At 42.6% G+C, this 17,309-nt stretch overlaps 1 protein-coding gene across 1 annotated transcript in view; it reads left to right on the top strand.

Annotated features, from left to right (window-relative positions):
* Positions 1-15,328, top strand: part of LOC128565392 (fatty acid desaturase 2-like protein FADS2B) — a 63,716-nt gene extending 48,388 nt beyond the window's left edge. The window contains exons 6-12 of the mRNA XM_053561812.1: positions 5,257-5,317; positions 8,013-8,089; positions 8,285-8,382; positions 9,679-9,775; positions 11,845-11,924; positions 13,145-13,270; positions 14,840-15,328. Coding sequence (XP_053417787.1) covers positions 5,257-5,317; positions 8,013-8,089; positions 8,285-8,382; positions 9,679-9,775; positions 11,845-11,924; positions 13,145-13,270; positions 14,840-14,891 — 591 coding nt within the window. The 3' untranslated portion in view covers positions 14,892-15,328. The remainder of the gene's footprint in view (positions 1-5,256; positions 5,318-8,012; positions 8,090-8,284; positions 8,383-9,678; positions 9,776-11,844; positions 11,925-13,144; positions 13,271-14,839) is intronic.
* Positions 15,329-17,309: the final 1,981 nt, after the last annotated feature.

The raw sequence follows: 17,309 nt of genomic DNA, 5'->3' as shown, positions 1-17,309 counted from the left end.
CATGTCCTTACACACTAGAGATCCTCCATTGAGGTGATGTGCAAAATCTATCCATTTAGCTTTGTCCCCTCCCAAGTATTTTCCACCTAGTCCCTTTTCTGTATTTCACACTACTGAAATATTTGAAGATTTGAGAGTAACTACAAATAGCAATTATCACTTCAGAACCATGATAGTTCCTTTCTTAATTCAGATTCACATGAGGGTACAAATGATTAGGTTACATTGTTTGTGTTTCTAAGGTAAAGTTCAAGTTGTAGTTGAGGCAGTTGAGCCCTTCATCCTGGGAGTGTGCTGTCCACCCTCACAGTGTGTCCATCAGGTGAGAGCTCACCAATCCCCCTCCCTCCTCTCCTCACCCCTTTCCCTCCTGCTACCCTCCCCATGTCTGAATACGCTTGTGTTATTCTCTCATGTGGGCATGTAGGGGTTTTTTTATCAGATTCATATTAGTATTAAGTACATCAGATACTTGCATTTCCATTCTTGTGATATTTTACTAAGAGGAATGTGTTTCAGCACATTCTTCTTAGTAAAATACATCACCAAGATATAAAGTCAACATCTTTTTTATAGCCGAATAGTATTCCATAGTATACATATACCACAGCTTATTAATCCATTCCCAGGCCAATGGGCATTTAGGTTGTTTCCCATCTTGGCAATTGTGAATTGAGTTACTATAAACAATCTAGTGCAAATGTCCTTATGAGAAAATAATGTTTTTTCTGTTGGATATATACCTAGTAATGGGATTGCAGGATCAAATGGAAGGTCTATTTTGAGTTCATTGAGGATTCTCCATACTTCTTTCCAAGGAGGATGTATCAGTTTTCAGTCCCACCAGCAGTGTACAAGTGTTCCCTTCCCTCCACATCCATGCCAACATTTGCAGCATTGAGATTTTGTGATGTGAGCTATTCTCACTGGGGTTAGGTGATATCTCAGGGTGGTTTTGATTTGTATTTCTCTGATGATTAGAGATGATGACCACTTTTTCTTGTGGTTGTTGGTCATTCGTCTGTCTTCTTCGGAGAAGGTTCTGTTCATGTCTCTTGCCCAATGATAGATGATATTGTTTGCTCTTTTTGGTGTTGTTGTTGTTGTTGATTAATATGAGTTCTCTGTAGATTCTAGTTATCAATCCTTTCTCAGATTCATAACGTGCAAATATCTTTTCCTATTCTGAAGGTTGTCTGCTTGTTTTGATTATTGTGCCCTTAGTTGTGCAGAACTTTTCAGCTTAATCAGGTCCCATCTGTTTATTTTTGTTGAAGTTGCCATTCTTGATGTCATCTTCTTCATAAAATCTTTCCCCAGGCTGACATCATCTAGAAGATTTCCCATGCTTTCCTCTAGGATTTTTACATGATTGTTATTTTAATGTGTAATGGTAAGAGAAGGACAGACCAACCAAACCATCTAAATAGGAGAAGAAATATATCCATAGGAAGGAGAATTTCAAAGGAGTAGGGGAAGCAAGTGTCAAACACTGTTTAAAGTGCTGTGACTGAGTGAACATAGTGAAAAACATGGAGGGGGTGTGAACTATCATTCATCCATTCATTCCCTCAGCAAACATTTATTGATCATCTTCCAGGCACTGGAGATATAACCATTGTTCCTATCTCCTCTCAAAGCATCTGCTGTCTTTGTGCCTTGAGTGCAAGCTAATTAACTAAAGGAATGCATAGGAAAGGAAGTAAATTCTCAATAGTGAGTATATGTAATAATTGTATTACTGTATATAATAAATAACTGTGTATAAAACATAATAAATATATAGAAGAATGTCCAGAAATAATCCAATGATGTAGTATGGAAAAAGAGTATTAACAACGGCAGGATACATTAGCATCATGCCTTAAAATAGTAAATCGTAGTCTGAGATCCATGATGAGAACACAAAAGAGGAGAGATGGGCAGACAGGAAGGGGTCGGGCCCATACCTTTTATCATGTGACCATTCAGTACCTGTTCTATGAATGGATAGAGATGAAGTCAGAATTACGCACAGAATCCTAAAAACCACAGTTGAAGAAGAGCTAGAAAAACTCATTAGAAATTTTCCTGTTCAGTCTCCATTCCACTTCACATAAGAAGAAAAAATATTCAAAATGATTCCCACCAGTTTAAAAAACAAAAAAAAAAACAAAATCCCCATGATCTATTTCTGCAAGAATTGCCCACATTTGATTAAAGCAAAAAGACGCCACACTATTTCCTCCAATCTCAGGTCTGGTTCTTCTAGAACTAAAAGTAAGTGTTCCATAAAATTTGGAAGTTGTCAAAAAGCCAGACTCAAGAAAGCAGAAGGTCCCACCTGGCCCCAAGGCTGCTGGCTCCCCACACCTGCTAGTGCTCTGGTTTGACAGGTAACAAAACCGGTCAGATGGCTCTTTCCATAAAGATTTAGACACTCACACGCGCACACACACACAAACGTCCTAGAGCAAGGGTCCTCAAACTTTTTAAACAAGGGGCCAGTTCACTGTCCCTCAGACTGTTGGAGGGCCGGACTATAGTTTAAAAAAAATACTATGAACAAGTTCCTATGCACACTGCACATATCTTATTTTGAAGTAAAAAAACAAAATGGGAACAAATACAATATTTAAAATGAAGAACAAGTAAAGTTAAATCAACAAACTTACCAGTATTTCAATGGGAACTATGGGTCTGCTTTTGGCTAATGAGATGGTCAATGTCCGATTCCATATTTGTTACTGCTAGTTGTAACAAGCGATGCAAGTGTGCATCAGTTAGTCTAGATCTGGTTGGAGATTTCAGATGTTTCATTCTATAAAAAGTCTGTTCACAGACATAAATGCGGCCAAAGATGGTTGCCACTTTGAGTGCATGGTTCCTGAGATTAGGATATGTCTCAGAGGGGAGAGACGCATAGAAATTAGGAAGGCTGCTTGACTTGAATGCGTCTTTCAGAGAGTCACAATTCTGTAGTTCAGCCAGTTCCATTTGGTAAATTGTATCCACATTTTCAATGTCAATAGAAAATGGGTTACGGAAAAGCTGTATGTCCTGTTCATGGAGATGAAGCTCTTTAAATCTAAATTGGAACTCCTTTTGCAACTTTTCCAATGAATCCACACATGTTTTGTTTGGGAATGCAACCAATGGATTTTCCGCTAACAGATTTTGAGTTGTGGGGAGATGGCAGAAATTTTCCTCCTCCACTTGTTTGATGAGGAGGCCTAATTTTATTTCAAGTGCTTTCACATGTGATTGCATATCACAGATGAGATTCCCCTTTCCTTGAAGTTGCACACTGAAACTGTTGAGTAGCTCTGTTACATATGTCAGAAAGGCAAGATGCCATTTCCATTCGGCATCATTGAGTTCTGGTACTTCTTTGTTTTTTTGAAAGCAGAAAAGCTGTAATCTGTGGAAGTAAGTCATAGAAATGTTTCAAAACGCCCTTGACTCAGCCAACGGACTTCTGAGTGGTACAGAACATCTTCATAGGCAACATTTAGCTCAGACAGAAATTGCTGAAATTGTCTGTGGTTTAGTGCATTACCTCTAATGAAGTTAATACAAGATACCACAATTTTCATAACAGAGTCCCACTTCAGTGATTTACTATACAGTGCTTGTTGGTGGATGAGGCAGTGTATGGCTATTGGATGAGAATGGTTATGTTTGTCCACTTCTTGGTTAATGTGAGTAATTGCTCCTTTCTTAGACCCCACCATGCTAGGAGCACCATCAGTTGTTACACTGGCTAGTTTAGCGTAGTCCAGCTCCAAACCATTCATAGTTTGGCAAACCTTTTCATAGATATCCTGTCCTGTAGTTGCAGTGCGGCAAGCTCTTCTGTGACTTCGAAATAGTCATTTGTCCCACGAATAAAAATTAGAAGTTGTGCAGAATCACTAACATCGTTACTTTCACCGAGTGCCAAGGAAAAATAGGAAAGTTTTTCTGTGGAGTTTTGCAAATGCTGATGCAAATTGTCTCCCATTTCTTCAATCCTTCGTGTAATTAAGGGTCCTGAAAGACTCACTGTACTAAATAAATTGGCCTTCTCTGGACACATCTCTTTGGCAACAGAAAGCAGGCATTCTTTAACAAATTCTCCCTCCACGAATGGTCTGCCGGTGCACGCTGTTAGCTTGGCAACTTGAAAAATTGCTCGCGGTGATGAAATATTTAGCTGCTTCTGCTTCACAAAAGTATTTTGCTGAGTTGTGAATGTATTTTTCAGTTTCAATATTTTATCTTTTCTCACTTCTCCGACCAAACAATCATATTTGTCTTTATGTTGAGTTTGATAGTACCGATGCAAATTGTATTCTTTGAACACAGACACTATATTCTGGCATATCAAACACACAGCTCTTTCCTTGTACTGCATGAAAAAGTAAGCATAAGCCCACTGTTCTTTGACTATCCTACACTCCGACTCAATTTTTCTCTTTCTTGATATCATTGTCTCCTAGGGATTCCAAATTGCTATTAGTAAAAAAGGTATACGTACCTTTTTGTATATATATATATATATATATATATATATATATATATATATACAGTGCTACAAAAACAATATACCAGCAATAACTTTGCACAGACAGAGACATATAGACTGCACTGCCCATCAGTGCAGTCTGATCAGTGTGCACATCGTTTCAGCCTCACCAGTGCCCATATTGGTGGAAGTCTGCTTTTACCTCAGGCTCACACTGGTGCAGTGTGGGAACCGGCACAATTACAGAGCTGGTTCCTCCACCACCTTTCCACTTCACAGTACCCTATGCCAACCGCACTGCGATCTATGAACTCACACAGGAATCTGATCACATGGGTGAGAAGACCCATGCGATCAGATTCCACTGCAGGAAAAAAGAAGGCACGTATACCTTTTTTCTTCCAAATCTAATGCAAGTTCAGCCATACAAGCATATGGCTGAACTTGCACTGCTCAGAGATCACAACAGTGTGAACCGGGGCTTACACAGCACACGACATACAACATCATACACAACTGCATAGCAATCAGAATATAAATGCAAGGGAGTCGGAGAGTTCAGTTCATATTTCATACATGCGCACTGCGGGCCAGGGAAGAGTCAGCTGCTAAGCCGGACAGGCAGCAGTGGCAAAAACACCCAGAGGGACAGATAAATGTCCTCAGCAGGCCACATGTGGCCCATGGGCTGTAGTTAGAGGACCCCTGTCCTGGAGCGTGATGATGATAAATGCTTTGTCTTATTTTGTGTTTTTCTTTCCCCATTTCAGTATGGCAAAAAGAAAATCAAATACATCGACTATGAAAAGCAGCACCTGTACTTCTACACAGGTGAGTCTGTCGGAGCCACATCTCTTATCACCCCATTCCCTTGAAGCAAGCCCCTGTCAAGCCACAAGGCATGACCAGAACACTTTCACGGAAACCAGCCAGGTCTTACTATTACTGCCAAAAGCAGTATGTCTTGTTTCAGACTCAATAAGGTAGAAATCTGCAAACGGAAATGTCTCCTGACTCTGGGTGCTGAGCAGGGAAGGAGAGCGAGGCCCCCTGAGGGAGGGAGCCCAGCTGCCATCAAGGGTCCTGCATCTGGGACTCTCCTGGGAAGACTGAACCTGAAAAGGATAGTGATGTTTGGACAGGGAGGGAAGAGAGATGGGAAAACAATCTGAGACATTTACAGTGTGATAATGGAAAATGGAGACACCCAGGAATAAAAGGCATCTGCCAGGATCCTGAGCAGAAGAAGGGATCTTCCCTGGCACTCGCGGCTGTGGAAGGCAGGAGACGCATATGTCTCCGTGTGAGCACGCAGGCCAGCCCCGAAGGAAAATGGAGGTGGCTGGTAATTCTGATACCAATAAAATAACATCATAAGCAAAAAACCTTTGCTCTTAACCAAAATCAAGCTCATGGCAGCTCACAAAGAGAGTTTGCTAGGAACTCTGAAATTGCCTGTCTGAAACACACTGACACACTGGGAAATAAAGCAAGATTGGGGAAGGAACCAGACATCTGCTATAGACCAGTGGTTCTCAACCAGGAGGCAATTTTGATGCCAGGGGACATTTAACAGTGTCCAGACACATATTTTGGTCATCACAACAGAAGTGTGGGATGGTACTGATATCTAAGGGGTAGAAGCCAGGGACGCATTGCAACATTCTACAGTACAGAGGACAGCCCCTCATCACAGGTAATTATCTGGCCCAAAATGCCCACTGCACTGAGGCTGAGAAACACTGTTGCAGGCGATTTGACTGATATACATGAGATGGGCAGTGGGGGAATTTTTGAAAGGTGGGGCGATCATCCCAGCTAGCTCCTCCACAGCTGGCATTCATAGTCCCCCATCCCATACTCATCATCTGCCCCACCTCTTGGAGAAATGATGACCCTGGTGCCCCAATTTGAAAGGTAGCTAATTAGATGTGTGTATGCACAAGAAAAAGCTGTCAGAGTGTTTGCGGAGAAATGTCTCTTTACCTTGCCTGCCTGCAGTGATGCAATATGCCGGTAGCTAATGAGCAATGCGTGAGTGTGAACACGCTGCAGAATGCCCACCTCACAAACTGCTGCCCCCCAGGAGCTGTTTCACTGAGGCCCTCACTGCAAATACCAGGTTAACATCTTGGGTGCCAATGAGTCCTAGTTACACTACAAAGAGGAAAACATTTGTTAAAGGGAGTAAGACAATTTTTATTAAGATACTGAATACGGGCGAAAGAATTCAGTAAAAGATGAGCTTAATTCTGCAGAAACAAAAGGTGGGAGAGAGGCTTTTTAAATTCTGGGGCATACTAAAGGAAAATTACTGAAAGATGTTGGTGAGTTGGGAAGGGATGTAGGAGATGGTCGATGTGATTAGTCCAGGGCAGCTTGTCTGCTGACTGGCGCTTATCCAAGTTGGGCTCCTGCCCTCTAGAGTCCAGGAATCAGAGACCCTCACCTTCCTGATGACTATGTCTCAGAAAGACGAATAGTTCCCTTAAGGTCTTTAAGAAACACATTTTTGAGTTCTAAAAGATACATTGCAAAAGAAGAGAAGAAGGATGAATGATTGTGAGTTTTCTAAAGTAAATGCTCTAAAAAAAAAAAAAAAGGAGGTCAGATGCCTATGGTCAGATTTAGGCTGGAATAAATAGTAAATTATTTTGACCATTGAGCTTTCTTAGGTAGAAATGAAAGAGGGCTGAGGTCCTCCAAGAGTCAGGACATTGGGTAATGTGTATTCAGGTTTCTTAGTGTGGGGTAGATGAATCATCTGTACTGACAGTTTAAAGTCCTCCTAGGCCAAGGTTAAGACCTGGTCAAGGAGAAAAGGGCTCAGAGGATCCTGAAAGGAATTTGACCCAGGACATAGTCCTTGCCAAAAGCCAAAGGGTGTCCCTACGACTCCTGTGTGACGTGGGCAGCCTCGAGGGTGCTAGGGGAGAAGCAGGTAAATAACTCCTTGAGAAGAAAATCAGCACTACTTCTTTACATCTGCCACCCTGAAAAATTGTGACAGAGCCTAATCCCCAGAGTTTTGGAAAACTGAAGGACTCTAACAACCTTCAACCTTGAGAAAACTTGAAAACTCAGAGCAGAAGCTCTTCAGAGAAGCCTCCATCAAAAATTACTCCCATCTTCCTTGGTGTGTGCCACACCTTCTCAGGGCAAGACATGATTGCAAGAGGGGCTTTACCTAACAAATGCAATCAGTGTAACCTGGCTTATTGTACCCTCAATGAGTCCCCAACAATAAAAAAAAAAAAGAAGAAGAAGAAGAAAAAAAAAATATTACTCCCATCATCAAAGTTTCCCTGGCCTCTGAGGTGGAGCTAGAACCTGGAGACACTGCCCAAAGTTTTAGTTCAGCTTCTCGGACTTGGAAAGGCCAGTGGGGTCCGGGATGTGGCCCTGCATCCCTTCTCAGGGCCAGCATTGCGGGAGTGGCACAATGAATAGCTAGGAATCCTGCTAACCTGTTCTGGGGTCACATTCTGCTCATTTCTTCACCGTCTTTTTTTTTGTTCCTTTTTAGTTGGGTTACCCCTTCTCATGCCTGTGTATTTCAATCTGACATCTATGCAAACGATGTACCTTAGAAGAGACTGGGGGGTGAGTAACTTCGCTTCTTCTCTGAAACCAGACCAGACAGAAGAGGGAAAATGAAAATTCTTGATCCCCTTGAGACTTAGATTCCTTAAGTAATATGACATAAGATTTAGCCAGTAAGTGAAGGAACCCCAGGCAGATGAAGAGGAAATGAAACTATGCTCCGGACATCTAACTTTTGAGTGCTTTGCTCTGCAGGACATCGCCTGGGTTAGCAGCTTTTACATCCGACATTTCGTTATGTTTGGCCCTTTCTATGGAGTCTTTGGAACCCTGTTGCTCATATATTTGGTCAAGTAAGAATATTTTCTTATTACCACAACCCAGATGGTCCTCTTACCTTCCTTCTGAGAGCCATCTATCTTTAGCAAAAAATCTTAACACCATGCCCCATTTCCTGGAACTGAGGCATTTTCAAGCAAATGTGGGGGAAAAAATAGTTAAAATGGTTGGTTAAACAAGACAAGTTCCTTGCAAGAAGAATTTGCCTGAATTCTATTTGTTCCCATTTCATTGACCCCCAATTGAAGCATGTCAGCTATTACCCAAGTCCTTAAAACTAGTTAGACATCATAGTCTCTGCCAAAAGTAATACCAGGGCATGAATTTTTTTGTTTGTTTGTTTGTTTTTTGAGGCAGAGTCTCACTTCGTTGCCCTCAGTAGAGTGCTGTGGCATTACAGCTCACAGCAACCTCCAATTCCTGGGCTTAGGGATTCTCTTGCCTTAGCCTCTCAAGTAGCTGGGACTACAGGCACCCACTAGAATGCCCAGCTATTTTTTGTTGCAGTTTGGCCAGGGCTGGGTTCGAACCCACCACCCTCGCTATATGGGGCCGGCAACCTACCCACTGCGCCACAGGTGCTGCCCAGGGCATGAATATTTTAAAGTCCTCTTATGACCAGAGATTTTTCCAAAACTGAAATGACCTTGGATTATTGCTTTTGCCTGAACAGCCCTCTCCAACTTCCCAAGGTATTTCTCCCTCATTGTGTTGCATTATTTTTCGAAATGCTAAGTAACTGTGAGGATAATGGCAGCTGCTCTGTTCAGGCACTTTCTTAAAGGCTTTACACGCCTTATCTTACTTGATGTAATCCTCACACAACCTCCAATGTAGATTGTATCATCTACATTTCTGCTATAGGAACTGAAGTTCAAGGAGATTAAATCACTTGCCCAAAGTTATGTTGGAGCAAGTTAGGGCTAAAGCCAGTGCCAACGCAGAGCTTGAATCCAGCTCCATCTGAGGACAAAGCCCAGGCTGTCAACCACTTTGCACATGCCCTTGAGCTCCTCTGGTGTTTCTGTTCTTTGCACCAGAGCTACAGAAAACTTCAGAAGCTCTGCTCTGTATGTGGCACCAGGGAAGGTCACGTAGCTAAATGCTTAGTGTGTCATCTCTAGCTATGAAGGGCATAACGGGCTTTCAAAGAGGAGAAAGAATGAGCACTGCATTACTGGAAGCTTTGATTCTCTCTCATTCCCGCCAATGCTCAGCCAGCTCTTCCAGGGATTATGCAAGCCCAGCAACGTGGTTGCTACTGAAAAACCCCAAAGACTCATCACCTCCCCCTTTTACTCCCCCACAAGGTTTCTTGAAAGTCCCTGGATTGCGTATGTTACCCAGATGAGCCACATATCCATGACAATGAGCGCAGAGGAGAACCGGGACTGGCTCAGTACTCAGGTAATGGTGGAGGAAGGGTCCTTCAGACCACACTGATTTAGAAACTGGTCACCACAACTGATAATACTGCACCTTAAAGAGTAGGTGTTGGGGACCGGGCACCATCCAGTGCTTCACATTTATCTATATGAGAAATTGTTTAACCTTAAAAGCACATAATTGTTCTTACTTTGCAGATGATAAAATTGAGGCACAAAGAAGTTGAATAACCAACCTAAGTTCACACGGCTAGGTGATTGAAACAGTTCTTAAACCGAGGCAATTTGATTATAGGGCCTTTGGTCTAAACCAGGGGTCCTCAAACTTTTTAAACAGGGGACCAGTTCACTGTCCCTTGGACCGTTGGAGGGCTGGACTATAGTTTAAAAAAAAGAAACTATGAACAAATTCCTATGCACACTGCACACATCTTATTTTGAAGTAAAAATACAAAACGGGAAAAAATATGATCACACCACCTCATGTGGCCCGCGGGCCGTAGTTTGAGGACCCCTGGAATTGCTCAGTCAGTCAACCACACTCCAAAGGCCAATCCACACTCCAAAGGCTACTGCTTGTTTTTATAAATAAAGTTTTATTGGAACACAGCCATAATCATATTGTATGATCCATTCACACACTATTCACATGCTGTTTGTGACTTCCTTCATGCTGCCACAGCTGAGTTGAGTAGTTGTGAAAAATTAGAACATTTACTACTCTCACCGGAGCTGGCAGATTCGAATCCAGCCTGGGCCTGCCAAACAACAATGACAGCTACAACCAAAAAATAGCCGGGTGTTGTGGCAGGCGCCTATAGTCCCAGCTACTTGGGAGGCTGAGGCAGGAGAATTGCTTGATCCCGGGAGTTGGAGATTGCTGAGCTGTGATGCCACAGCACTCTACCCAGGGCAACATAGTGAGACTCTGTCTCAAAAAAAATAAAATAAAATATTTACTAACTGGCACTTTATACAAAAAGTTTGCAGACATGAAATTAATGCATGCTGACATCAGAGTGATGATGCCCTCCCATGTTTAGTAGCCTCTACAAAATCCCACTATACAAGCATAAGAAAATGAGAATGAAAAAGGCAAATAATGTCTTAGAAGTGTTATGGAAATAGTTTCAACCTTGCAGATTTCATTAAGGCACCCTGGGGACCCTCAAGATTCTGTGAACTACACTGTGGGAACACTACTGTGAAACAACATAGATTTAGCATTTCAAATGGCAGCAACCTCAGCAGGAATAAAATCTTTAAAAAACTAAAGTGATAGTCATGAGGGTTCTTAATCTTGGCAGCATAGAGAAGCTATGAACTCTGTCTCAGGATGGTGTTTTTAATGCTTAAACTACAACACATAGGATTAAAGGAAACCGCTTTAACCGGAATATGCTTCCATGCACAGAACCCTAGAATAGGACCTTTGAACACCTCACTCCTTATTTAGAAGTTCTGCAGGTCATCTCTGTAAAATTGGTATCCTACCCTTGTAATCCCTACCAAAATGCTACAATCCTGCTTCCATCTGCCAGCATCCTCATTTATGATACCTCAATCTTCCATATCTTTGGGTCTATAGTGACTTTTTTATACAGATTGCCTTGTATGTACTTCTTAGCAAGACATCTAATTTCCTTTTTAAATCACAGGTTCTTTAGACTTGGGACTGTGTATCTGTTATGTCCCTCACAGTTTCTTACATTAAATAGGATCTCAATAAGCATTCCTCAAATGGGGGGGGCACCTGTGACTCAGAGGGTAGGGCGCCAGCCCCATATACCGAGGGTGGCTGGTTTGAACTCGGCCCCCACCAAACTGCAACAAAAAATAGCCGGGCATTGTGGCAGGTGCCTGTAGTTCCAGCTACTCGGGAGGCTGAGGCAAGAGAGTCACCTAAGCCCAGGAGTTGGAGGTTGCTGTGAGCTGTGATGTCATAGCACTCTACTGACAGTGACAAAGTGAAACTTTATCACAAAAAAAAAAAGCACTCCTCAAATGATTCACTAAATGGAAGAATAAATAAACATTTTCTCTGTTTGACACTGGGCTCACTTTTATCTAATGTAAGCCTTCTCTTTGCAGGTCCTGGCCACCTGTAATGTTGAACAGTCCTTTTTCAATGACTGGTTCACTGGGCACCTGAACTTCCAAATCGAGCACCAGTGAGTGATAGAAATAGTCCACAAAAGGAGTGAGGGAAGTCACGTGTAGCAACCCAAATATAGTCTAGAGCAGAGCTTTAGGTTTAGGGTCTCAGGGGTGGGGGGAATGAATCAGAATGCTCTAAAGGTTTCTCTTTTTCTATTAGCGTCAATGGTAAGGGAGGTAGGGAAGAAAGGAGGGAAGGAAAGAAGCATTAACAATTCTGAATATAGACTGGATTCTTGGGAAAGTACCAGTGACTCAGTTGTCTCAGTTTCCAGATACCTACAGGCTTAGGAATCTGTGGCTGTTTTCCTACATCTTTGGTTTGTTGGTGAAACCAAAGAAAAATCACACCACTTGGGTAACCAAGTTGTGTTGAAATTTAGTTATGACTTAAATACCTGTCTCTTTACAGCCAAAATTACAAAATAATCAACAATGAATCCCAGTCTCTGATGCAATTTTCAAATGGTATCTGGCAATACTTTATCAATGGATCAGCTATCCGCACATGCAAAAAAGAAAGAGAAAAGGATGTCACCCAGAGAGCCTATCTCCCCAGAATATTCAGGGAAGAGGCTTTTGCATCCTTCTTATTTGTTCTAAACCATACCTGGGATAGTCGTAGAAAGGAAAAGACTTTTGACTAGTTCACAGAATTTTCTCAACCTTTCTTACATGCTAGTCCTTAAAAACCTGAGCAAAATAAGGAAGTATTACTATTCATATTTTATCAATGAGGAGGTGAAAACCCAAGAAGGTCACCTGACTGGTTAGTAAAAACCTTTAGATTAGAAGCCATTGTCTTATTCCAATCTTAGGACATTTCCCTATATACCTATATATTCATGAAGAAGGTGTTAGAAGGAAAAAAGAAAAGAGAGACAAAGACAGATATCGGGAAGAGAGTATCTCGCGCCCTTCCTGGTGATTTGGAACAATAGCCAACCGGAACGTTCATCCGACCTGGCCAAAAATAAACATATTCTATGGAGCGCATGTTAGTTTCATTAGCACTTTCCAAGCATTTGCCGTGTGGCTCCCAGAGCTGTCAAGAGCTAAGATGAGAGAATTTCAGGAAGAGTTTTTGAACTTCCCAGACCAGAAGTATTGTTCAAGGTCAAATGTGGGTCGGCACTGCTGTTACATTAATAATTGTATTTGGTAATAGAGGAAACAAAGCTCCCTCGGGCTTCTCTTCCATCTAACTTTTTGTATTTCCTGTCTGTTTCCCTAGTCTGTTCCCCACAATGCCGCGTCATAATTACCACAAAGTGGCACCTCTGGTGAGGTCACTGTGTGCCAAGCACAGACTGCAGTACGTGAACAAGCCCATGCTGAAGGCGTTTGGAGACATTCCCTGGTAAGAACATAATTTCTCTTGGCCCACAGCTCTCATTTCTCTGCGCTGCCAGTCTCCAGACTGTTCACTGGCTTGTGAATCATTCACCCAAAACCATTTACTGAGGGGCACCTGTATGCCCACCCTAGACACAGCCCTCTAGAGGGAGCAACCTCAGCAGTTATATTAATAGCAAAAATAATATTTATCATTTACCTGTTGCCGTCGAGAAACTTCTTAGTGAAAATGTCTTATTCCCCTACTAAATTTCAAGTTTCGCGAAGCCAGAGCTGTGTATTGTTTTTCTATCCCCATGAGAGGTTTGTACATGCTTTAGAAGTTACGTGGTGGGAGGGACTGCCCAATGTTCTGGGCCAGTCCTGCAAACGCAGATGCCTACAGGGCCCAGTAAACATGAGGATCAGGTTAGGGTGACTGAGTAAGTGAAGTCACAGGAGATGAATCTGGACTCATCCTTTGGCATTCACACGCAATTTCCTAGACAACATTGGCCTGATCAAATTAACAGCTAGTGGTCTGGGTTTAATAACTTTCTCTGTCTTCTAGGATTAGAAACCAAGCATATCTTGAATGAGGCTGACAGGGCAGGCCTGATCTGACCTCATTCCTGACCAGAGCTCCAGATTCAGACTCTTCACCTCCACTCACTCCCTTAAGTTACCACAAAACTCCCAGCCACCTGCCATCTCGTGCCTTTGCCACCTTTTTCCTCCTCCCCTCCCATCACCTCGTCGACTCCCATCCACTCTCCAAGTCTCATCCCAAATGCCTTTTCCCTGCCTCTGCGCCTGTAGCTCAAGCAGCTAAGGCTCCAGCCACATACACCATAGCTGAGGGTTCAAATCCAGCCTGGGCCTACCAAACAACAATGACAGCTACAAGCAAAAAATAGCCAGGCATTCTGCCGGGCACCTGTAGTCCCAAGTACTTGGGAAGCTGAATCAAGAGAATCACTTAAGCCCAGGAGTTGGAGGTTGCTGTGAGCTGTGATGCCATGGCACTCTACCCAGGGCGACAACTTGAGGCTCTGTCTCAAAAAAAAGAAAAATCCAAAGGCCTTTTCCACGTGTCAGGCTTCTCTAACCCCCAGGACTAAACCCACAACGTGCTCTTATAGCACCTGCCTTTCTACTGCTGTGGCCTTTATCGTAATCACTTTCAAATAACATAACTTTGTATATATCTCTCAAGATAGATGAGGAGCACAGAATGTGGACAGAATGCACATCTCTCCTAGTCATTGCTGTATCCCTAGAGCCCATAAAAATATCTTCCACTTCATAAAACAGGGTAGGCAGGTGGGTATAGGATGGGTCATGTACAGGTGCATGAGTACAGACAGGAATAAAATGATAGAAAATCTCAATCTCCTCTATAAAGGAAAAAACCACCTGCTATAAGCAATTCAATGTATTTGACCCCCTCCACTCATGAACAGACAGGGACAATGATCGGATAGAGCTGGGAATGATAACACTGCCATCAACCAGGCAGAGGAAAAAACACTCCCTGGAGCAGCCCCTTTTACATTACAGTCTCCCCTCCTGATTTTATTTACTCTTAACACAGGGCTTTGAAGAAATCCGCAGCCCTCTGGAAGAAGGCTTACTATGAAACATGATGTTCACAAGCGGATGCATCTCTGAAGGGGGCACATGGATGTGCAAGGACTCTTCCCTGCTCATCTGGGAATTAATTAGCCCCACAGGCATCCCTGAGTGTGCTGGGAATGTGAATATCAAGGACACCTAATGACTCCTTCTCTGAAGGTCTTCTCTGCAAATAAGAAGCGGGGGAAATACAAGAAGACATTGGCCAGACTGACAAAAAGGACGTAGCCATCCCGTGTTTTTAGTGCTCTTATTTCATCATTAGTATATTAAACTCTGTGTTGGTTGTTTACAGATTCATATTCATGTAAAAATGCTATAAGAGAATCAAGTAAACATTAAATTGAAGATCATGTGGGATGAAAGGTGCTAGCTAGGTAAGAACGAACATTTATAATGGAGTAAATTTTAATTGGCTTAGTGGGTTGCTTGTCAATAAAAATCATCATTTTCCTGACTTCACCATCTCACCTGGTATTTGCACTTGCTGAGGCACTGTCTGTATTTCTCTTGCTCCCTCAACACGCTTCCCAGAGGAGGGAAACCAAGGCCTGCTGACTCACAGCTCCCCAGACGCTGGGCACTGAGTTGGAATGTAGATGCCCTCTCCCACAGATCATCTTATCTCTGCTCTTCCCACCGTGGGCTCAGCTCTGTGAATGAAGGTGGCTTAGCCAGCCAGGCCCCTGCCCCTTTACACTAACTGACTCCAGGAGCTATGTGACAGCCCTGCCCACACTCCCCAGTGGATTCCCATCCTCTTGGAGTAATATCTAAACCCGAGACTGCCCCGCCTCCTCCTGCTCTGGCCCTCACTCCCCCTGCTGCAGCCCACGGGCTCTCTTCAGGCCTCCACACTCGTCTGTCACAGGGTCCTTGCTCCTGATCCCAGCGTCTGATCCACTTTGTCACCCTCCTCACTCTGTCTCACCTAGTCGCTCCTCCACTCCCCTTCAGGTCTCAGCACCATATCACGTCTCGGCATAGCTTTACCCACCATCCCAGGGATGCTTCTCTGCTAAGTTGGGCCTATTGTGATACGCTCTGTAGCAATCACCAAGGGTGTAGTTGTACATTCATTGGTGCAATTTCTTAATTTGTCTTCTCCTGTAGCCTGCAACGTCCACCACAGCAGGACCTGCCCAATGTGTAGTAGACACTCAGAGAGGAGGCACTCAGCGAAGGCAGGGGAGATGATGGATGGATGGATGGATGGACAGACGGAAGGATGGATGGACGGATGGTGGATGGATGGATGGATGGATGGACGGACGGACGGACGGATGCCGAGTCTAAGGGGTGACAACTTTAAAAGTCCTCCTTGGCCTCCCTCACGGAAGCCCATCCTATGTAACGACTCACCGGGAAGTTTCTCCTGATAACTATAAAAGCATTTAAAGTTTTTTATCATGAGAATTTTCTGATTTCAAAAATGTGTTAATGTGATTCCTTCCAGTTAGATAGAAAGTTAAATTATATCAGATATAGGAGAAGCACTTCTGTGTGTAGAGTCTGCTTACGAATTATTATATTTTTTATTTTATTGTGGTTAGAACACATCATGAGAGCTGCCCTTTTAACACATGTTTAAGTGTATAAGACAGTACTGTCTCCTACAGGCACCATGTTGTAAAGCAAATCTCTACAACTGATTTGTCTTGCATAACTCAAATTTTATACCTTCTGCTTAGCAACTTTTAGTTTTATTCTTTGCTTCTATGAATCTATTTTATATGATTATATAAAGCAGAATCATGCTGTATTTGTTCTTCTATGACTGGCTTATTCACTTCACTTAATGTCTCCAAGGTTAAAATTTATGTTATTGCATATTGCAGGATTTCCTTCATATGGGCTGAATTTCATTTTATATATATATATATATATATATATATATATCACATTTTTCATCCATTTATCCACTGATGGACATTTAGATTATTTCCAAATCTTGGCTATTATGAATAGTGCTTCAGTGAATGTGGAAATACTATCTCTTTGAGATTCTGATTTCAATCTTTTTAATAGATATCCAGAAGTGAGATTGGTCAGTAAAATTCTCACCAATACCTGTAAACAGGTACTATCACTACATTCTGAGCTACACCCTTCAGGGGCATTATTTTATTTACTCATAATACTCATAAAAGGCCCTTAATGGGGCAGGTGCTGTAGTTAGCCTCATCTCATAGATGAAAAGCCTTGGGTTTAGGAAGGCAAAACAATTTTCTTGATGTCACAGGTGGAAAGTGGTGAAGTTGAGTTTCAGACACCAGAATGTCTGACTTCACAGATCTCTTTAATTCTCCTGCCAGGAAATCCAAAGTAAAGAAGAATTCAGTGGCAGGAATTCAACCCCAGTGAGATGCATCTTCTCAGAGAATAACTTTACATGGCTTTCCTTGGTTCCGTATTTCTTCCACAGCTTT

This window comes from Nycticebus coucang, chromosome 14 (assembly GCF_027406575.1).
Source record: "Nycticebus coucang isolate mNycCou1 chromosome 14, mNycCou1.pri, whole genome shotgun sequence".
NCBI lineage: Eukaryota > Metazoa > Chordata > Mammalia > Primates > Lorisidae > Nycticebus > Nycticebus coucang.
This window is presented reverse-complemented; position numbering and strand designations above follow the sequence as displayed.